Below are 23,327 nucleotides of genomic sequence, written 5' to 3' on the forward strand. Positions count from 1 at the left end.
CAGTCCAGCCGCTGTATCAGATGAGGTCCTTGGAGGCAAGGAAGGGCAGGCAGGAGACTGTGGCTGCAGCAGCCTGAGTCCTGGCCCCTTCCCATACTGGACTCCCATCCAGCGCCAAACATTCAGCAGTGAGTGGCACCTTTACCATCAACCCACCATGGAAAACTTCCCTGGAGCTCTCTCCTTGGGCCACGGCCTGTCCATGGCATGTAAGACACAAGCCCCATGATGATATATGGATTTCACCTGCAGGACGCTCACCATCTCATCGAGGAGAGGAACTTGCAGGCTGATTTCCATGTAAGGTGGAAGACACAGTGATAGAGAAAAGGGATGGAGTGGGAAGTAAGTCCTGGAATTCCTGCTGCAGAGGGCTGTGAACCAAGACTACTGGATCTATTCTCTTCAGCTGGATGCACTAATGATATAACAGTAATCCCACCGCTTTGCATTCACGGAATTCTTTACTTCTGAAGCGCCTCCATACACCATCTCTCCAGAGGTGAGGAGCTGACCAAGGTCTGGAGCTCTGACTCCAAGCGCTCCTTCCCTCACCCTACAGTGACCCCATGATCTCACTGATGGAGGTGAAATCCCTGGGTTCCCAGGCCAGGCATCTGTTGCTGTGTCACCAGAATGAACCCTGACTGCTGCCAGCAGACATCTCCGGCTCTGGCATCTTTCAGCTCAAGCTGCAAGGCTTACTGTGACCTCTGGAATCTGCGCTCAGAATTCTCCCAGGAACAAACAGCTGAAGTATCAGAATGCCAGTTTTCACAATGCAAACAGATGCAAAAACGGCTCTTGCCAGCCTATCTGTGCCCCAGAAAGCCAGGAATGCTGGGGTGCCACCCCAGCTTGCAGTGTGCCCACTTAGCTAAGTGAAAGAGCCTGGCAAGGGACATGACAGGGAAAAGCCCTAGACCTGATTAAATGGGATTGGACCTGCCATTTAGCCTCAGGGACACTTTGGAGACTTCTGTGTGTACTGTGGACAGGGGTAGATGCTCCATTTCCTCCAGGGGGGTACTTTGCTGGCAAGTCAGCACCAGGGCCTTGATCTCCTTCTTGAAGTTGGTGTTGAGAAAGCCGTAGATGAATGGGTTGACACAGGTGGAGGCCATGGCAAGCAAGTGGCACACCAAGAAGATGAGGTTCCCATGGCAGATGGGGATGGCCTCATGGTGCCAGTCCTCCAGGCTGTTGAACACATGCAGAGGCAGCCAGAGCACAGCGAAGGCCACCACCATCGCCACCAGCACCACATTGACCTGCTTCATCTGCCCAGCTCGCAAGCTGTAGGTGCCCTTGTGGAACATACGCCCCTGCCTCTGCAGGCGCCGGTAGATACGTGCATAACAGACCAGGATGAAGCCCAGTGGGAGGCAGTACTGGAAGAGGAGGAGGAAGGTGGTATAGATGGTGCGGTGGTGAGCCAGTGGCCAGGACTCAGTACAGACCACCTTATCCGCCAGGAACTCCAGAGCCTTGGAGTGGTTCTTGTGAAAGACATTCTCCAGGATGCTATTGGCCAGGAAGGGCAGGGAGAGGACACAGGCAATGACCCAGATGAGCACAATCCCCAGGTAAGCCTGAGAGATGCTGGGCTTCCAGCCTGTTGGGTTGATGATGAGCTGATGCCTCTCCAGGGCCACAAGGACGAGCGAGAGGATGGAGACCGTCACCGACACGCACTGGATGAAGGCCGACACCTTGCAGAGGGTCTCTCCGAAGATCCAGTAATCCATGATGGTATAGATGGCGGTCAGCGGCTGGCAGAGGAGGCACATGAGGAAGTCAGAGAAGGCCAGGTTGGTGATAAGCAGGTTGGTCACGTTGGTTTTCTCCTTCTGCCTCACAGTCACACACATCAGGCAGAGGTTACCCAGGACCCCCACAACAGTCTCAATGCTGTAGGAAGTGATGATGAAGACCATCATGTCCACAGAATCCTGGCAATGGTCAGAGAAGTTGTATGGGATGCCCAGGGGCTTGCTTCTGTTTTCACCCTGTGGGGATTTTGGCAGCTGCAAGGCCAGGAGGTGAGAGGTGTTCATGGTGGATGTGAAAAGATTCCAGGACACTCGAACTAAGTGATACACTTCAGGGATGATGCCTGCAAGGCAAACAGACAAACAATACTCAGGGATCAAGCCCAGGGTAGAATCCAGGGAGGAGCAGGGCTGGGTACAAAGGCTCTCAGCTGCTTCCATCCCAAGGCTGGTACCTGGAGGGGCTATTACCTTAGGCTCATGGTAAGACACTGGCATCCAATGATTGCTACCCTGTTAGAAGCACTTGTTGAATGCTGGCTACTGTGCTCAGCACTTTCGTCTATTAGCTAGTTTATTCCTAGTTTATCAATCCATTTCATAGATGAGGAATCTAAGACCCCGAGATGGAAAGCAACTTGCCCATAGTCACACAGTTAATCAGTAACAGGGCCCCGTTACAAACTCAGGTCGTCTAATGCCAGAACTTGTTCTACCAATTCCCTCTGGCTTCAGGATTTGAGGCTGTTCTGATGATGAAAAAGTTGGAGTGCTGTATGCAGAGTTTAGTGACAGAATTGTTCAGGGAGGATGGGTAGAATGCCCCTTGTCACATTTTATCTAAACGGAGACAGCAATAAATGCCACTCTGCACAGGATTGCTTGTGTCCTTCCACGGCACCCCATTCCCTTCAAGATAGAGCTAAAGCCTCGGGGATCCACACTCAGTGCACCCTCCTGGTCTCAGCCCCTCCCTGCCCTGCCAGCCTTGTTTTTTAAGCGATACCTGGCAAAGTTGAAGACTGCCCAGTATGAAAAGCCTGGCTCATCAGCACACCAGCTTCCTCCTACCACCCACTATGTGCACACACATACCTTGCCAAAGTCACAGGTGCCCAGTGTCCTCCCCAGAACCCACTCCATGACTGTGTTCAAGTCACCTGACGCAGTGTGCAGCTCACAAGCACACCAGACTGTTCCACATCTCTATGCCCTGGTACAGGCTGTCCCTTCCCCGAGACCTCCTCAGCACAACGGACCCCCTGCCAAGACTGGGTTGGAATTTAGACTCCAGAGCTCCCCCATGGTAGTGCCAATGATGGATGTTTTGCATGGGAAGCACCATACCACTACATACATCATTGTGACTCACCTCTCAGATTCTCTAGTCATTATTAATCCCACAGTTCTCAACCTTCAGTAAACATCAGAATCATTTTAGAAGCATGTTGAAAGTGCAGATCCCAGGGCCATTCCACCAGGAGATGTAGTTAAGTGAGTCCAGGATGGGGGCCAGGAATCTGTATTTAACAAGTAGACTATGTGATTCTGACACACATGGCCCTTCGACCCCATCTTGTAAAACACTATTTATAGCAGAAAACCCTATCTGAGATATTCTTTAAGTCTCATATAATGGCCATATGTATTTTTGAACATACATATTTTCTTCATGATCAATTGGTACGTTAAGGCAGTTTTTGCAGAGTACAAGGCCAAAATCAACCAGAGTTCAGTAAATTCTGTTTGTCGGCTGTCATCAATGTCACTCACTGTGCATTTGATCTACTTATAATGATGAGTCTCTGAGGTCTGGAGTTCAACACCTGCCTTGCCAACATGGTGAAACCCCGTCTCCACTGAAAATACTAAAATTAGCCAAGTGTGGTGGCACTTGCCTGTAGTCCTAGCTACATGGGAGGCTGAAGCAGGAGAATCACTCGAACCTGGGAGGCGGAGGTTGCAGTCAGCAGAGAGTGCACCACTGTACTCCAACCTGGGCAACAGAGTAAGACTGTCTCAAAAAAAAAAAAAAAAAAAAAAAAAAAAAAAAAAAAAAAAGATGAGTCTCGTTTAGTCATTTAAAAGATCAAGCTGTGAATTCACCTGATAGTTTACAGTCTGGTTATTTAGGAACCAGATCTCGAAGGCAGGAAGATTTCTCCGGCACTATGGTCTTCCAGTAAAAAGGGCCATTTGGGGCTGAACATGACAAAATAAACTATTCTAGAGGCAAACACAAGGCCCAATATAAGATAAAGAGCAGCGCCAGCTGCATGAACCTGTGGCAGAGGCACTGCACTCAGAAGCAGCAAATGGGCCAGAACCCAAGGCTCTGGGTGACCATCAGCAGGGCTCGGCCTGGAGTGTGGAGAAACACCATTCATCCTGAACTGACCACCTACAGCAGGATCAGAGTGGAAGGACTGGGCTGGGAGGGCTCCAGAAAATGCTCACTGCTTCATTCACCCACTCAATAAGTGTGTGTCAAGCCCTGGGCTAGAAACAAAGGCTGCAAAGATGACTTATACAGCCATGGCCCTCCCAGAACAGAGGGGCTGACCAGCACAAATGCAGATAGAACTCACTGCCATTGCCAACACCAATATGAAAGAGAGGCCTGTGAGTTGAGAGATCAGAGAAGGAGCAGGGAGATGGGAGAAGAGGTGGCAATGGTACAGGGCTCGACGGCTGAAGAGGAGTCCACCAGCCAAAGGGACAGGGAGAGGAGGGAACTCGAGGTGCAAGGAATGGCATGTGCAAAGGCACAGAGGCAGGAAGGAGCAGAGCCTGCTGGGAAAAGTAACCAGAATAACAGGCTTCAGGGTGGCAGATGATGAAGCTGGAGTGGTGGGCCAGACCAGCAAGGCCAGGTCCATTCCAGTAAGATCACTTGGATATAGAAAATGGATTGGAGGAGAAGGCCAAGACAGGAGGAGGAGGAGCACTGAAAAGGTGGTGTTGGGCATCTGCCTGGTGCTGCTGGGCTTAGGGTACACTGACCAGTGAGGACCAGGGGACCTCAAGTCCCTCAGGCACACCCAAGGGGGTGGCGAGTGTAGGAGGGACAGGGTGAATTATTACACAAGGTCAGTAAAATGGTGTCTCTGCATTTTGTCCCCAGGCAGCTCTCCAGATCAAAAACTAGAACCAGCTGCAAGCCCCAGCAGGGACCCTCTGCAGCCTGCCTTCCCAGTCAGTCAGAGGAAAACTAATGAATCATACACACAATGCTAATCTCCCAGTGGGGTTAGAGTAGGGAAGGCCCTTTGCTTTGTCTCCTGAAATCTCAGCAAAAGCTACTATATCCTAACACCGATAGCGCCCAGACACTTCAGATGCACCCCTTACCTCCTCGGCTCGCAGCTTACAGGGTGAGGATGGGACAGCCCATGTCTTAGGTGAGGAGACTGAGGTCCACAGTGGGGGCAGGATGCTCCCCAGATCCAGTGTGACGCTCTGCGCCCTGGGCCAAGGGCAGGCAGGGCGCCCGGCTTCCCGGAGAGTTCATATGGGGGCTTACTCAGCCCCGCCCCCGGCTGCACTCCTGCGCCCAGGAGGCATTTAGGCGCGGTGCAGAGCCGCGCCTGCTTCACCTGCTCCTGCTGTGCCGATGCTGCCTGCCTGAGGAGCGGAGCGCCTGCCAGGCTCCCGCCTGCGCCCGCCCAGCCTGCCCCTTGTGCCCGCCCACGAGAGCGCTCCAGCCGCCCGCTGTCCCTGGGACCCCAGCACTCGCCCTGAGGAGCCGCATCTTGAGCCTCCAAGGCCTGCCTGGAGCTGCAGCCCTGCCTGCGTGTGTCTCTCATGCCCACCTCAACCCTGCATACAGGCAGACTGGAGCTGCGCTCTCTCTCTCTCTCTCTCTCTCTCTCTCTCTCTCTCTCTCTCTCTCTCTCTCTCCCTGTCTCTCTCTCTCTCTCCCCCCACCCCCCTCTCCCTCTCTCCCTCCCTTTCTCTTTCTTTAGGAGTGTCTCTCTCTCTCTCTCTAGGGGTGTGTGCATCTGCCTGCCTCTCTCTCTCCCTCTCTCCCCCCCCCCCCAGTTTCCTCATCCATGAAATGGGTATAAAAAGAACTGCCTTTCATAAGTTCGTTCAGAAACATTACTTGCAGACCTCCTACAAACCTGGCTCTCCTGCTGGGCACCAGAGGTGGACAAGACAGGCTTCCTGTCCTTGGTTCCTTCTGGAGCTCTCAGCCCTGGGGGAGAAGCCAGACAGGGTACAAGGAAAGAGGGAAATAAATTATTACAGAGAGTGAGATGCTGTGAGTAAATGAGTTCAACAGGCCAGATAGATGGCACAGCCACGGCAAAAGCCCTGAGGCTGAGAGCATTCAGCCCCTGGAGACCAAGGGAGGGCAGTGTTGCTGAGAATGTCAGCCAGGGTGAGGGAAGGAGGTGGGCATCCAGGGTCTGAGTGAAAACTCAGGGTGGGCCCTGGAAGTGGAGTATCTTATCTCAGCCAGTCCCAAGGTTGTGGTGATGAGAATTCAATGAGAATGGTCACTTTCTCCTTTGGAGCTGAGATGCACATGATTTGGCTGTAATGGAACAGCTTTGCTTACAAGGGCTACTCCTGTTTTGAATACACTAGCTTATAATTCCCTGCCCCTCACCCCCACATGGCAAAGTCACATGTGTGCTTAGAGGACCTTCTGAGAGTAACAGTTTGCTTCAAGAGCACCTCCTAAACACTGGACATACACACCTGTCCAGTGAACCTCCTGTGGCTCCCATGGAAATGTCCCCATGAAGTCACGGCAGTGGTCCCTCTAGAATGGCAGCTGCCATTTGTAGCTCATAGACTCTACAGACATTACCTTAGTTAATCATCACAACAGCTCTGAGAGGTGGGCATTTTTATTCCTGTTGTGCTGATGAAGCAAAGTGACACTCAGTACTTGAGCAACTTGCCCAAAGTCACTCAGCTAAGAAACAGCCAGATACAGGATGCAAACCCATCTGCCAAGCACCCAGGCCTCTGCTCACTGTCGCTGTAGACTGGCCCCTGTCATCTCTTCTTTCTGGACCGTGCTCCTTCCTGCCTTGACTACCTGGAAAGCTGCTGCTCCTCCATTGCACCCCAGCTCCTATGTCCCTGCTGCCATGACAAATTCCTGCCACCCTCCCATGCTCTGCTGCAGAGGCCGATGTAGAAGTCTAGTTGGTTGTCTGCCTGAGTACCCTTGTCTCCCCACTCCCCTATTTCTAGGTCATAGTTCTTGTCTCTGCCTCCAGATCCCAGCACAGGTCCACATGCAGCATCTGACAAAGGAAGGAAGGGAAGGGAAGGGAAGGGAAGGGAAGGGAAGGGAAGGGAAGGGAAGGGAAGGGAAGGGAAGGGAAGGGAAGGGAAGGGAAGGGAAGGGAAGGGAAGGGGAGGGGAGGGGAGGGGAGGGAGAGGAGGGAGAGGAGGGGAGGGAAGGAAAAGGAAGGAAGACATTTAAGGAGACCTGATTGTAATGGTAGCTTCCAGACGTGTAAAATCAGAGAACACTGCTTGACCAGAAACTGCTCAACTCCAGCTGGGAACTCTATGGACACCTGTCCTCTGTGTAGGCAAGAACTCAGCCACTGTCACCTCCTTCTTGCAGGGAAGCTGTGTGGGGTCTGGATTTGCTGGTGAGTCCTTGGAGGCAAGCTTCCACATAGACACATTTGAGAACTACTGCCCAAGGCATGTGGCCTGAGCCCTAGCTCTTGTGGGTCAGAGAACAACAGAAGACCTGAAATGGTAGTAAAAGCAGCAAACAGCTCCCATACCAGGTAGAAGCACGTGAAACGGCCCTTACTCCATCCTCATGCCTAACTGGTGTGGTGTGATCATCCCATTTCACAGGCGAGAAAACTGAGCCTCGAAGAAGTAGAGTGTCTTGTCTCAGCCAACCAACTTGTAGATGGCAGGGCTGGACTTTCAATCCAAAGTCCAAGCTCTACCTTCAGGACCATAATGCCCAGGAGAGGGATAGGTAGCTCTTCCTAGCAGACATTTCAGGTTAAACCAATACTCCCAGAGCTGGCTGCCAGACCCTTTGCCTCTGCTAGGGAAAGGAGATAGCACCCCCTGGAGGCAGCAGAGCCCTGCACCAATCATAGCCAGAGCACTTGAAGCTCCTCAAGAAAGCAGTCTATAAGAAAGAACTGGGAGCTGCTGTCCTTCCCCCTTGCTGGAGTCCAGGGTCCGAATCATAGCCTGAGAGGCTCTGCCAGTCAGCCAGGCTACATTCCGCCATCTCTGGGGAAGGAGCTGGGTAGGATTTTCCTTCTGCCATAAAAGTGGCTGGCTGGTGTGACCTACTGGAGACTGGTCTTCCTAAATAGCTTAGTGATAGGTTTCCTTCCCACCCCATTAGGAATGTTCCTCATGAATCACCCGGAAGTCACACAGGCACACAAGTCCCTCAGGTGTGTGCAGCACTCCACATGACCTCTCTGACCCTCAGTCCACTGCATGCTCAGTATTCCCCCTGGTCCTATAAGGAAGCTGAAGATCAGCTAGTCAGGGGATGGATAGACCCCAGCCACCCTCCTTAGTGTAAATTTGCTGGGATTTGGAATCGGGCCCATTCACAGTTGCTTTCACCATGTTGAGAGTCAGTGTGGCAACTGGTCACAAGCTGGGCACAGAAGCCATCTCACATTGCCCCAGATTCTCACCTGCAAAGCAGAGCTAATAACGAGGTTTGCCTTGGGAGCTGTTGTGGCAAGAAATGAGTTGAGATGAGAATGGATCTCCATACAGTGACGGGCGGGTGGGAAACGCCCTGCAGAGCTGTGGCTGCTATTAGTATTCCTGTGTCCTGCATGCCTGCCCATCTCCCTGAGCCTCTGCCCCAGAGCTAATGGGCCATCCCGACCAATTCTAGCTGGAAACCTCTCCAAACCCACATCACGACCCATACATCTCACCTGGACAGTCCTAAGAGGCCCTGCAAGCTCAGCCATGGTGAGCACTTCCTAGACACTGGACAGACATATACAACTCTCCAGTGAAACCTCCTGTGACTCCCCTTGGAAATGTCCCCATGGAGTCATGGCAGTGGTCCCTCTAGAATGGGTCCCTCTGAAATCAGTCTGACTCTATTCCTCTTTCAGCCCTTCTAGTGCTGCCTCCCCCAGACTCACTCTGCATGTAAACTCTTCATTTTCAGGGAGTATAGTTGAGTTTCTCAGATCCAGGCTTGTGTAGATGTTGCTTCCATGGCCTGAACTCATCAAGCTCTCCATTCTCAGAGACCCATCCCATACACACAGCTCCCTGAGAAATGTCCTTGACCATCCCTGCCCCCAACCTGTGCATTCTGAAGGGCAGCTGCAAAGCATAGCCCACACACCTATAGCTCCCAGAAGCTGTCCTACTTTTTTCATGGAAGGCTATAGCAGAGGGAAGGCACATCAGCTATCCGTGGAAATCAGTTTATTTTCTGGTTCTTATAACCGAGAACCAAATATCCTCACACATTTAGAAAATCAACAGCACAAAGGAGATAGGTCAAGATGAATAAACAAAATAATTGACTCCAAAAGAAGCTGAAATAACTTAGAGAATAGAAAATAACTTTAAGAGATTAAAAAACCTTCCTTTAATGCCTAAATTAGAGAAATTACTGAATCCATATAACAAGAGCAGATTGCCATGAAATAAGAGAGACCAAGAAAGCAAGAAAGAACCATTGAAAACTAACCACGACTACTGAAATTTGAAAACACATCATTAGAAGGGATGGGAGAACAAGCTAAGAAAATATCCCATAATGTAGAGCAAAAACACAAAAAGATGGAAAACTTCAGAGCTAAAATAAGAGACATGGATGATTAACACTAATGATCCATCATCCAATTACTAAAATTTCCAGGAAGGAAAAATCAAGACAATGAAAGGCAGCATATCAGTCACAGTCTGCACAGGACACATAATTCACCCCTAGATTGTCAAACAAAGGGACTTTAGTAAAAAGGTAACTTACAGAGGTGTGGGAAGGGTTAAAGGAAAAAACAAGAAATGGTGAGGCGCCCAGAGACTGGCAGGAGAGAGAAGCAGTTACCACCCTACAACTAAAAGAACAAAAGGAGAAAACCACGTTACCAGAGCCAGAGGACTGTGGAGGAAGGGCCCCCAGTGGGAGCTTCTGTAGTACGGCGGCATGCCACCGCCTCTAGACAGCATCGAAGCAAGGGGAAGCAGAAAAGAATTGTACCAACCTCTCTCTCCTTCCACTTCCAGTCTCCTGTCGGTCCCTCCCATTGATCAAACCCAGCTGGAGCCCTGCCAGCAAAGGAGCCATCAGCCTCCCCAGGCACAGGGAAGAGCAGAGAACCACAGTAGAGAATGCATCTGGGTGGGGTGTGAGCAAAATAGTCAACATATAGAATCACCAATAGCAAGAGTATTCCAGAGCTACAGATTAAAAGGAAGCCTGGGGAACTGCTCCACACCTCGACAGGTACTGCAAAATTTCAAAACACCAAAAAATATATATATATATATTCTAACATGTTCCACAGGTGGGAGCAGGAAGAGAAAGGTTGCCTACAAAGGACAGACAGAGACCATTCTCAATCTTGTCAACAACATAGGATGGTGGAAGACTACGAAAAGATGGAACTATATTTTTAGGACTCCTGGAAATATATTTTGAACCTAAAACTCTCATCTCAGCCATAATATCAAGTGTAAGGGTAGAGGCCAGGTGCGGTGGCTCAAGCCTATAATCCCAGCGCTTTGGGAGGCCGAGACGGGTGGATCACGAGGTCAGGAGATCGAGACCATCCTGGCTAACACAGTGAAACCCCGTCTCTACTAAAAATATAAAAAACTAGCCGGCGAGGTGGCAGCGCCTGTAGTCCCAGCTACTCAGGAGGCTGAGGCAGGAGAATGGCGGGAACCTGGGAGGCGGAGCTTGCAGTGAGCTGAGATCGCGCCACTGCACTCCAGCCCGGGCGACAGAGCGAGACTCCGTCTCAAAAAAAATAATAAATAAGTGTAAGGGTAGAATAAGGATATTTCTAAACTTGCAAGCTTACATTTCCTGAATCCTTTCTGAGGAAATTCATTAAGAAAGTGTATTAGTCCATTTTCACACTGCTATAAAGAACTACCTAAGACTGGGTAATTTATAAACAAAACAGGTTAAATTGACTCGCAGTTCCACATGGCTAGGGAGGCCTCAGAAAACTTACAACCATGGCAGAAGGGGAAACAAGGTACATCTTACATGGCGGCAGGAGAGAGGCTGGGGACTGCCAAACACTTTTAAACCATCAGATCTCATGGAAACTTACCATCACAAGAACAGCATGGGGTAAACTGCCCCCATAATCCAATTACCTCCCACCAGGTCCCCCCCTCAGCATGTGGAGATGACAATTAGAGCTGAGATTTGGGTGGGGATACAGAGCCAAACCGTATTAGAAGGTACTCCAGCACAACTGGTACTCAAATCAAGCAAGGAGAGATGAGGTCAAAGAAATGGTTGAACTGACCCAGGAGCATGGGATTTTCTTTTCCTACCCAAATAGTAAACCGGCATTACTGTATTTCTAGGGGAATTACAGGGATCAGCGCCATGATTAAAGACTTGAAAGATGCAGGGACAGGGATGCGTGTCACATTTCTGCCCACTTGGCTCACCTCTTTAGGTCTTTAGCCTGTGTAGGAAGTTGCTGAATTTGGGGGAATGACTGTATGTCATCATAAACTTAATCAGGCAGTAACTCCAATTTTAGTTGCTTTTCTAAATGCAACATAGAACAACTTAACCACTCCTAGCACTTAGTATGTAGCTATTGACGCAGCCTGTGTTTTCTCCGTATCTATATCAATAAGAACCAGCAGTTTGCTTTCACCTGGCAAGGATAGAAGTACAAAGTCAGTGTCTCCTCCCAGATCATATTCATTCTCCAGCTTTCTGTTATAGTGTGGTCTACAGAGACCTTAATCTTCTGAACATCCCACAGATCCACAGGTGATATGCTGGTGCACTACACTGGTAGCACATGTTGACTGAACTGATGAGCAGGTAAAATAAACCAGACACCTTCAAAAGATGCATGCAGCACATGGGCATGGGTGGGACAGTAGCCATCATAGCCCGGGCAGTCTAAGCTGAGCACACTGGATGTGTACCAGATGGCACCCATCTGGAGTGGGGGAGCCTGGCATGGCACGTCAGAGTCAGAATAGGATAAAGAGTGGCCATGCAGGGAGGCAGGGGCACGGTGGCCTAGCATAGGGTGTTAGAGTCCAAGTACTGTCAAGTGAAAGCCCACACGGCAGAAGGGGACAACCAAGTGTGGATGCCAGAGCCATGCAGAATGAGTGGAGGGGTGGAGTTCTGCTGTGGAAGATTGGGTACATGCAGGGGGACCAACTGAGCAAAGCTGGCAGCCAGTTTTCTCACTCATGGAGAAGGCAGTCATGAATATGGAAGGAGAGAAACCCAGAATGAGCCCTGTGGTTTTGATTAGAATTGAAAGTATTGATGTGAGCTCATGGTTTTCTATATAGAGAGATGAATATTGATGTAATAGTGTGTGTGCATATATATCCTTGCTCTGTCCACTTAGAGAGTCTGGGAGCAGTGATACCCCAATGGCAATGAACACACCTAGCACCCATATATTGACTTCTAAATGCCATTCTCCATTAAAAGAATCCAAGGCTCCTTCGGAAAATGACTGATTCTAGGGTGGGGGCTGGGAAAGCCCAAGATAAACCCGAAAGATCTTGGGAGCTAGAAAGTAATGAAGTACTCTAAGAATGATGGGTGCAGGCCAGAAAAGCCCAGAATCTGGCTTGAAGGGGACCTTGATGGCCAAATCTTGGACCATGTGAGCATCTAAGTAAAGAATAATGATGATGGATAATAACCCACTGAATAAAATAAAAATCTGAATCCATTTCAATATAACTAAATGATGGAGTAAAGTGAAAGTTTGATGAGAAATGGAATATTTTCATGGTTTCAGTGTGCCTTGTCACAAAATACTTGTTTATTACAAAGAGAGGAGTCACCTTACAGTGGAGAAGCTGGCAGTCACCTCTGTAATCAAATGATCATAGTAAACACCATCACTAATCGTAGAGTGAAATTACTTACCACATGACAGGATGCAAGGAGAATGCAGCACAGCTTCTGTGATCTTCCTGCTGAAGGTGCGTGCAAGTGAATCCAACCCTGAAGAAGCATCAGACTCGCCCCAGGTGAGGGACGTGCTACAGAATAACTGGCCTGTCATCGGGACACATAAGGCCATGGAAGTCAAGGAAAGAAGAGAGAACCATTCCAGATTGAAGGAGACCACAGACAGGATAATGAAACCTGTGTATCTTGGGACAGCTGATGAAACTTCAGAGGAGCCTGCAGATAAGGCAGTAGCAAGGTGTTCATGCAAATTGCCGGGATCATGCTCTCAAATGGGGCAGAAAAATTAATGTTCTTTATTCTCACTTTAACTTTTCTATACATTTAAGATGATTTAAATTATATTTTTAAAGGTGTCAAAAATTTTCTTCCTCTTTATAGAATGAAACAGAAATAAAAATTGAAAGTGGTAACCTCTGGAAATAGAACTGGGGGAAAGAAGGAAAGAATATTAACAGGAGTTATCTTACCCATAGGATTTTAGGTCATTTTTTGCTTTGTTTCCTTTTCTAAATCTCTCTCTATTAAAAAAGAGTGAGTGATTATAACTTTATAAAGGAAAGAATCCATAAAATGTATGTAATTAAATCCCATAGTACAAAGGGCAAAGAAGCTTGGCAACAACCATTCCAGCCTCAGTTTCGTTATCTGTAAAATGGAGCAAAGATGGGTTCAGGCTCATTGCAAACTGGTGAGGATTCAAATAATTAAGGGATAGGGATAGAATATCAAAGTCTTTTCAAAGCCACGTAGAAGGGAGGTGTGAGGGAGGGTTCCTAGGACTTCAGAGTCGGAAGCCGATAAGGGCCTGGTCTTCCAAGAAGCCTTCTAAGTAGAGATTCTGACCAGCAGGGCTGCTGAAGTGGGCACACCTGCTGTAGAAGGTGTCTCCTTGGGCCTGAGGGATCACCTGTTCTTTGTTTGCCTTTGCTTCTCTGCTGAGGCCATAAAGAGGCTGGGCTGTAAAATAACCTACTCTGGACCCAGGAAAGAGATAAGAGATGTCAGCTGGGCAGCCAACACCTTCCCTGCCTCCCACCCCAAACAGCTGACCCTGCCCTGCCCACCCCCACCTCTTCGTCTCTCCAGGGTAAAGCTGGACTTTCCTACTGCCTCCTCCCTGCCCCTTCTCACCAATGTTGCCACCCTTGTTCTCCACTCTATTTCAAGGAAGTTGCCATCTGCCACTAAAGCTTTATCCCATGGTCCAATCCATGACCTTGAATCTGACCAGCTCAGAACAGCATTTTCCCCCTTGATAGAGAATTTCACATTATTTCCCTAAAGGTACATTATTTCCCTAAAGACAAAGGCACATTATTTCCCTAAAGGCCTATATTCCCTGTCTTCTGTGAACCAGTGAAATTATCAACCCACAGTGGGTCAGCTGCCCTTCTGTGGAGCACATCAGAGGAAAAATACCAACGCAGCCCTGCCTGCACACTTTGTATTGACTCTCCCAATCCTTCTCCCTGCCTTCTGGAACTACAGAGGTTCGTTCAGTCTACTGTCTTTCAACTAATATTTTAAAACAGTTCAGTAGACTGACTGTTACATGGACAATAGACTCAGTGTTACATAGACACTGGATGTACAGTTTCACTTCCAAAGACACGTTATAAAAAAAGGGCACAATGGGATATTAAGTAAAATATGCACCAGATTACCATATGCTTTGAACAGAGGATTCTATTCTATTCCCCATCTCAGATTGTGCTTAGCTATGTTGTCCTACCAAATTTCCCTGATATGGTGGTATATCAGTTAGCTAAAGCTGAGTAAGAAAGAGCCACAAAATCTCAGTGACATACAATTGACATGACTGCAGGTCAGCTGGGGCTAGCTGACCTAGGCTGAGCTCAGTGGGGCAGCTCTGTTTCAAGCTATGAGTCCAATTGGACTTGGCTCCTCCCTGAGATTTAAGCTTCTCCACTGGTGTTCCATCTGGGGCTCAGGCTGAAGGAGAAGTTCAAAGGAAGTGTTATGCTTGGAGATGGCAGCAGTTCAAGAGGACAAGCCCAGCTATGCAAAGTCATTTTCATTCCTCCATGAGTCACATCTGCTAACATCCATTGACCAAAGCAAGCTTCATGGCTGAGCACAGCCGAGACGCAAAGAACTGTCCCCTATCTACCCTGAGGCCAAAGCAAGTCAGAGCCATGCCCAACATTAATAGAACCAGTAACTACACTCTTCCAATGAAATGGAGAGGTGGAAGAGTGAATATGTTTGAACAGTAATCTCATCTATCACAGTCAATAATACAATAATACAATTTCAGAAATATTAAGGAAACCAGTATTTGTATCTATCTCATTGAATATAATAACGAAAATTTTCCCATCTTACATTATCAAGTCCAACTCATTTTTTCCACAGATAATTTTAAATCTTCCCCCAAAAGAAGCCCCATTCCATTTTCTCATGGAAATAATAAACTCAGAATTTCCCATCCCCTAGAGTAGTTTCACTCTGAAACAGATACAGTTTCTCTACACTTCCAGACTAGGCTATATAAAGTTCTGCAAGGACACACAAATATAGACAAAAAAGAATATTGCAATATTAGTCGTGTGTGTGTATCTGTGTGTATGTGTTTGAGAGTGTGTGTGCGTGTGTACATACATCACATGAGCAAATTCCCCGATCCAAATGAGGTTATCATAGCATCTTATAATTAGAGTAACTATTCCATTACACAAAAAATCTTTCTCCCGAAAGGTACTGTTAAATCAAGTTTAGCCGGCCTGGTGCAGTAATCCCAGCACTTTGGGAGGCCAAGGTGGGTGGATTACCTGAGGCCAGGAGCTCGAGACCAGCCTGGACAATATGGTGAAACCCCATCTCTACTAAAAATACAAAAAATAGCCAGGAATGGTGGCACACACCTGTAGTCCCAGCTACTTGGGAGACTAAGGCAGGAGTATCGCTTAAACCCAGGAGATGGAGGTTGCAGTGAGCCGAGATCACACCACTGCACTCCAGCCTGGGCAACCAAGCGAGACTCCATCTCAAAAATATAAAAAAAAATAAATCAAGTTTAGCCTAAAGCTGCCTCCTTACGTACTTTAACTTCAGCCTAAAGATTTTTCTGTACATCATGAACTATAACAAGTGGAGGTGTAAACAGATTGTAGTCTACACTTGTGCTAATCACTGAGTTTTGGCCAGTCAAATGTAGCCAACTGTTCAAACCCTGTTCAAATAAGGCGAACACCGAGCTGTAACCAATCAGCTATTTCTATACCTCACTTCCGTTTTCTGTACCTCACTTTCCTTTCTCTGTCCATAAATCTTCCTCCACCATGTGGCTGTGCTGGAGTCTTTGCGAATCATTCATTGCTTGCTCACTTAAGCTCCTTTAAATTTAATTCAGCTGAAGTTTTTCTTTCATCAGATGGTGTCAGAGCGGGATCTGAAGTAGAGTTTCTAATGCCCCCCAGGAGTGCTGAGTGACCGAAGCCAGGTACCTGCAGGACCCATTTGTATCTATTGATCTCTCAGAGCAGTTGGAGGTCATAGTGAGTTTTCTCTCCAATGTCAGAGCTCCACAGATTTGTGTTTTGAGCTCTCTGAGTTTCTTTGAGCAAATTTCTGTTCCAAACTGGGTTTGGAAGTCATGACAGAAACTGGGCTGGTTCGAGGAATGGATTTGATCCAGTAATTAACTGGCTTGGATTCAGTAAGAGGCCTCTTACATCTGACTGGGTCAGAAAGAAACTGGTAGTAAATGGTAATACTGCAGGGGGTGTAAAATTTGGCTATTGAAAATTCGCAGGGATTTTTGTGTTTTTGTGTTTTACCCCTTTATTTCTGTTTTTTTTTTTTTTTTTTTTTTTTTTTGAGACAGAGTCTCACCTTGTTGCCCAGGTTGGAGTGCAGTGGCTCAATCTCAGTTCACTGCAACTTCTGCCCAGGTTCAAATGATTCTCCTGCCTCAACCTCCTAAGTAGCTAGGATTACAGGCGTCTGCCACCACTCCCTGCTAATTTTTTGTATTTTTAGTAGAGATGGGGTTTCGCCATGTTGGCCAGGCGGGTCTTGAACTCCTGACCTTGGGTGATCCACCCACCTCGGCCTCCCAAAGTGCTGGGATTACAAGCATGAGCCACTACACCCAGCCTTGTTTAATTTTTCTTACACATTTTGGTAGGAGAAAAATCACTGGCTAAGTTGATCAAAGGAACTTGAGAGCAAAGCCAAAATCTGAGATAAAAATTGGATCCTTAATTTCTGAAGTACTAAGTTCCTTCTGGCTAATACATGCATAAGTGTTAAGCCCCGGAAGCAGCAAAGTCTTACAGAAATGGTGAAATCTTACTAAAGATAACTTAGAGTGGAATGTTCCAAATGAATAAAACTGCACTGAAGTGCATTTGAAAATGAGGGCTCCCAAATTAGTCTCATCTAAGGATGTCTATTGATATTCAGAAGCTTCTAAAAAGATTTCAGTATTTTTATTTGAAGACTTTACAAAAGGCAAATAGAAAGCTTATGCGACTCATTGACTTAAAAAATTAAATCTGCTAACCTTTTAGCTTAGTTATGATCCCGATCCAAAGGAAATAGACCGCAGCACCAGTCGGCTGACTTTGGGTGAGTAGTAGGTTCATTTTACCTGGTAAAGGATGGGATTGGGTTAGAGGCCTTCCCCATCAGTAAAGTCCCTCTTGGTTAAACATGGATTTGGCACTAGAGGGGTAACCACTATTCTCTTTGGAGTGATCTGCCTTGCACTCCTTGCTAACACCAGTGGGTGATAGGATTAGGCGTGTACCAGGCCATAGAACGTGGGGAACTTTTTCTCCCCAAAGGGGAAAATTTGAGAGCTGATGGGACTGCTGGAAAAGATCCCTTCATGACCAACAATCAGCCGCCTGAACTTTTGATTCAGTATCCCTGCAATGGGTGGGTCTTTCTCTGGCCTCCCTGAGCTCCTCATCTTCCCCACTCTGCCACAGGCAATGCTTTTCTCCCTTTCTCTTCTTTCTGTTTCTTTTCTGTTACTCAGGGTGGTCATCTTGCCCAAATATCACATGTTGAAACTCCTTTAATCCACTTTAAATGTATTAAAGATGACAGGTACCAACTGGGGGCAAGTTTGAGCCTCACTTAAACTTCGATAGTGAGTGCTAAGCAGAGTGGTTAATGTCTATGTTTTGCCACATGTATTTTGCTCTGGCCAGAATGGAAAACGTTAATTTGGGTCCTCCATGCAGCTACTTGGGTGGCAACTTGCAAAATTGAGAGGATTTTGCCTATGGTTACAAACTTTGCTGCAGGTTCCTGAAACAAAAAACTGGATGAGGTCTCCATCTTGTTTTATGTCCTTGGGAGCTTGACCTTCTAACCATATGGCAGTACTTTCTCTTGGTTTCTGCCATTCTAGGGAAGAGGAATATGGGGGTTCATATCACAGTTAGCTCTAAAAATTATTTAGAGTAGTTAAAAGCCATTGCAAGCTCAAAATTGACTGCTCTAGACTCTTTTTGGGAAGAGGAATGGAAACTGCCCAATGTTTTAGCTCAGCAGCTAAGACTTTGCCATTTTATAATGGCAGCCTGGGTTCAATCCCAGCTTAGAGAATGAGTACATTCCGGTGGACATCTCTGTGACCTGTACCATTTGTTGATTCTCTTCCCCTCCATTAACAACTTCTGGCTTCCCTTCTTAAATTTTCCTTTCTCTGAGCTACCTTTGAAGATTCTTAATTTTGTAAAAATTGAAAATACCTCCTACACCCATGGTTAAGTCATAACCTTAGGTGAGGTTTGTTGGTTTCACTTGTAGGGTTACTTTTGGTAAAGTTTAAAAGTCAAGTATATTGGCTGTTTGGCCTGGCTAAAGAAGAGTAATGAGAAATTAAAAGGACATTTTTGTTAGACAGTCAGTTTAATTAAAGCTGACTTGGATACGTATATCCAAGCTATATGTATATTTAAATGGCCTTTATGGGTTTTTATTCTCTTCTTGGATCTTATTTTTCTGAAGAAAAAAGGTTTGTTTGTTTTTTCTTCTTAGCCAACTGAACTGTTTTTCTCCATTTTGTCTTCTTGCCACTCTTAATGCACGCATGAGAAGACCTAAGTAACTTCCAATAGTCTGGGACTTCTTAGGAAAAACAGAGGAAGTGCCATAGACCCGGTTTTGGGAAAAAACCTCGGTTTTCCTCATGAAACCCCAGGAATTGAAAGTAAATAGATTTTGCATTGTGTTGTCTGATGGTTTTCAGTTTTGGGGGTATCAAAAATTACTTGCATTGTGAGAGAACTTTTGTGTGTAATAACTAGGTAGGAAATATACTTTTAGAGATGGTTAATAGCAGCTATTGGGGGATACTTCTCATGCTTGAATCAGAGAAGCATGCTCTTGGCCACCTAGAAGGTACAGAAAAATCCCCACCCACTACTAGGAGTCAAATTAATTGACTCCCATGGGGGACAGGCTGATTGCAAAATGAGCTGATTGGTTTTGGGTTGCCACGCAATTAAATGCATGGTAAAGCATTGCACTGTCTTCTCATAGCATTTTCCTCTTTTTGGGGATCCGGGATGTGATATAAAAATGGGACCCATGATTTTGGAGGTCTGTTTTTGTCATCCAGTTGTGCCTCCTTATTAGGTCCTAGAAACTGCATCTTTTCCTGGCCCTGCTCCTTGAAGGACTCCACCCTGAAGCCAGTAATCCAATTAAGAAACTTAAAAACTGGCAAATGAAAAATCTTACAACTACTGGATCTTTTTCTGTCTGTGTAGTTATATATGTGTTATGTGTGTGATGTTTATATAAATGGACTCTAAGTAATTGGCTAAAGAAAAATAAGGTTTAAATAAAATATTTTGAAAGAAAAAACTGTAATGCCTTGTAGTTCATGTGACTTTAAGTAATCTTTGAGAAATAAAAACATTTTAAAGATTATTGGTAAAATGAAGACATTTGGTCTAAATTAGGAAGGTCAGGCTGGGTGCAGTGGCTCATGCTTGTAATCCCAGCACTTTGGGAGGCCAAGGCAGGTGGATCCCTTGAGTCAGGAGTTCAAGACCAGCCTGGCCAACATGGTAAAGCCCCATCTCTACTAAAAATACAAAAATTAGCCAGGCATGGTGGCATGTGGCTGTAATCCCAGCTACTCAGGAGGCTGAGGCAGGAGAATTGCTTGAGCCTGGGAGGTGGAGGTTGCAGTGAGCCGAGATGGCACCGCTGCACTCCAGCCTGGGTGACAGAGCAAGACTCCATCTCAAATAATAATAATAATAATAATAATAATAAAATAAGTGAATAAATTAGGTAGGCCAGATGTTAGGTTTATTAAATGCTTTAAGGTCATAAACTGCTTCTTTGGCATTTGAAAATTGTTCAACTTGCCTGCTTCACAGCTAGGTCAGACCCAGGGACATGTGGAATTAATGACACCGCTAGCTATACTGACAAGAGTCAGATCTTATCTGTATTTCTGTCTGGTGTCCTAGGCTCCAAACCTAGTACATAATTAAAATCACTTACTTAACAGAGTTTTCACCAAAAATTAAAATTGCTAAGAATTAACATTGTAACATGTAATTAAGACTACTTAAAAAAAGTTTTACATGCAAACTGTGTAAGGAAAGTAAAATGTGCTTTTACCAAAAGATTATCACAAGGCATGTAAATTTTTGCCTAGTTTAGAGAGCTAAAGTATTGTTTTAAATTAGATAGGATAAAGCTAAAGGTTTGAACAAGTTGTGAAACATTTGTGAAAAATTAATTGTAACAGATTCTGTGTATGAGCATATTGGCTAAATTTAAAGGGGTATTATTCTGTTTTTCTGTAAGCTGAACATTGGAATAAAAGCACAACAGTTTCCTTAGAGCACTGATCTGCTGTTTAACAAAAATTGTAAAGGGTTATAAAAAAGGCATGAGAATCTTATCTTATGGTCAGACATTAAAATTGAACATATGTGTCTATAAGGTTTTATTAAGAATGAAGTTTGACTCAATAATGCACTAATGCAATGGTAAAATTAGCTTTCTCTCTTGAACAAGATTTTTATGCTATATTTTTAAAAATGAAACATTTTTGTTTGCCTTTTGAATAAACTACCAAAAAATGAAGGGAAAGACAGGAGACAGATTATCTGGAAATCTAAGTCTTCCCTCCATCAATGAGTAAAGGTTTATGCCTTCTATATTTTTGAGTCATCATTTTGGCTAAATGAATGACTTAAGATGACCTTGAGATTCTATTTCATAATATCAAGTGTTTTCAACCTTAACATATTTGATAAGCTTCCCAAAATCAAATTTCAGCTTCAAAATTGTCTTTTCTGACCTCTAACTTTGAGGTGCTACAGAGAGCCCCTGAAGCATCCAAAAGAGAGGTTAACAGGATTATTTGACATGTTAAGTTACATGAGAAGCATTGTCAAAATAAAAACTAATGTTTAACCTTCTTCAGGCTGTATTTTAGTGAATGATACTAATATATGTTCCAAAATTGTATGGGATTTCTGAAATTCTAATATGTCTGAGTATATGCTATCAGTCATAATTATGGTTATGTTAAGTTATTGTAAACCACAGAAATAACCAAATTTTCTTGTCAATCCTGTTTTAAACTATGCCTGTGTAAAGTCATTTCCACAGATATTTGCTTACTGCTGATGCTGTAAGATCTTGGTGTGTGTATATGTGTTTAGATGTGTTTACACATATGTACATGTATTATGTTTTATGTTGTGTCTACATGGCAAAATCGGGCATAGCTGGCCAAAAATTCCTTAAAGAATTCTATTTAGATAAATGAGCACTCCTATAAAATATACAGTAATTAATGAAAATTGTTTTCGTTCACATGACTTAAGTAAATATTGGATATATTAATTGGCTTCAAAATTGTTGATAACATAAAATTAGAAATGTCTTCAAAATTGTCAACATATATTTTTTGCCTGGGTTTACTGATTAGACAGTTTTTTATTTGCCTCTGTTAGATCCTTTAAGGTCATAAAGCTGTGAACCCAGCCTAAAACAGAATGATTTTTGTGCAATTCTTTGATAAGTAAGATTATTTTAATATTGTTGATTCAATAAAAACAGCTATAGCTTGTGAGTTATCAACCAAATACCCATTTATTTAACATTAAGGCTCTTACTTAGGTAAACACTTGATATTACAGGCTACCAAGTTGGTTAATAAAAGAACTTAATGACTAGCTCTAATACCTCAATTTTCATAGTAAACTCTAGATATAATTGTTAAAAAAAAAAGGTGATTATACATATAAACTCTAGATATAATTATTTTTAAACATTAGGTGATTATAAATAGAATAAATGTTTACAAATAAACTTTTCATGTAATCTAAAATCTTAAAGTTATGGTAAATTAAATAATAGGTACTCATTAAATGTCTGGTTCATATCCAAATAAGAAAAAACAAACAAATTGCTAAATAAATATAAGTTTATTCTTGCCTTCTTCAATTTTGTAATAATACTAAATATATTTAGGTCTATTAATCAAAATATAAATAATATGAAAAAATTTTATTTGAGAAAGAATCTTATGTGGTAAATTGTTGTCCTCAAGCAAAATGACTAGTTATTTAAGAAACAGAAAGTATAGAAAAAAGCAAAAAGTACAAGTACGTCAACTATGGTCCAAGTAAGTCATAAAAAGGTTCATAAAGGGGGAAGTTATGAAATAAATTTTGTGTATGATCACGTTGTTTATAATTAGAAGGGAATTATTTATAAATGTTTCTAAAGATTGAAATTTGATACTAAAAATACGCTAATACTAAACCAAAAAAAGTGTGGCCCTCTATTTAGAACAACAAGGTTTTTTGGAAGTATTGGTCTGCTCTTAATAAAATTGCAAGAAGTTTTTATTTTTAATTCTAAAATCTGTTGTTTTTTTTTAACAACAATCTTCTAAACTGCAGCCAGTGTCTATATCTGCCACATTTCCTGAGATCTAATTAATTTCCCTAGTTTTGGCTTAAAAATATGGTCCTCTTTATTTATAATGGTAATTCATTCCTTGAGGTAAAGTTTTCCTTTTGAAATTTCTCAAATTTATGTCTCAGAAGTTCATCTTCTGCTGTACCTTGCAGCACATGACTTGCAGCAAAAGATCCTTGCCTTTTGAACTTTCTCCCCTTGAAAAGGTATATGTTTTTGCTTGGCTGGGGTGATAATTCTCTCCTTCAACCTTTTTTTGTCAACTCTTACATCTTTCCTTTTCCCGCCTTACATCTTTCTTTTTCCTGCCAGTTCTAACTGCTGTTAAGGTCAGATGCTGAAGTGTTTCTCTTAAAAACCTAGAAAAGCAATGTTTTCCTCCAGTATAATTTGATTCTATACTGTTGGCTTTTCTCAATATTTCTGAATTGTACTGTGTAACCAGGAAACTCTTCCATGCTGTTACT

The 23,327-nt window shown here is 44.7% G+C and overlaps 1 protein-coding gene across 3 annotated transcripts; it reads right to left on the reverse strand.

The window, feature by feature from the left end:
• Positions 1-520: 520 nt before the first annotated feature.
• Positions 521-7,036, reverse strand: LOC104672278 (neuropeptide Y receptor type 4). Of its 3 annotated transcripts, XM_010376025.2 has the most exons (3): positions 5,124-5,404; positions 3,145-3,292; positions 521-2,116 (listed from the first exon to the last, which is right to left on the reverse strand). In XM_010376025.2, the coding sequence occupies exon 3, from the start codon at positions 2,055-2,057 to the stop codon at positions 930-932; it is 1,128 nt and encodes a 375-aa protein (XP_010374327.1). In that variant the 5' UTR covers positions 2,058-2,116; positions 3,145-3,292; positions 5,124-5,404; the 3' UTR covers positions 521-929. The 3 variants fall into 3 exon arrangements, with proteins under 3 accessions (XP_010374327.1, XP_010374329.1, XP_030797188.1); XM_010376027.2 differs by lacking the exon at positions 3,145-3,292 and having other exon boundaries at positions 5,124-5,327; XM_030941328.1 differs by lacking the exons at positions 3,145-3,292; positions 5,124-5,404 and adding an exon at positions 6,761-7,036 and having other exon boundaries at positions 535-2,116.
• Between the last annotated feature and the right edge of the window lie 16,291 nt (positions 7,037-23,327).

Source organism: Rhinopithecus roxellana, chromosome 11, assembly GCF_007565055.1.
Source record: "Rhinopithecus roxellana isolate Shanxi Qingling chromosome 11, ASM756505v1, whole genome shotgun sequence".
Taxonomy (NCBI): domain Eukaryota; kingdom Metazoa; phylum Chordata; class Mammalia; order Primates; family Cercopithecidae; genus Rhinopithecus; species Rhinopithecus roxellana.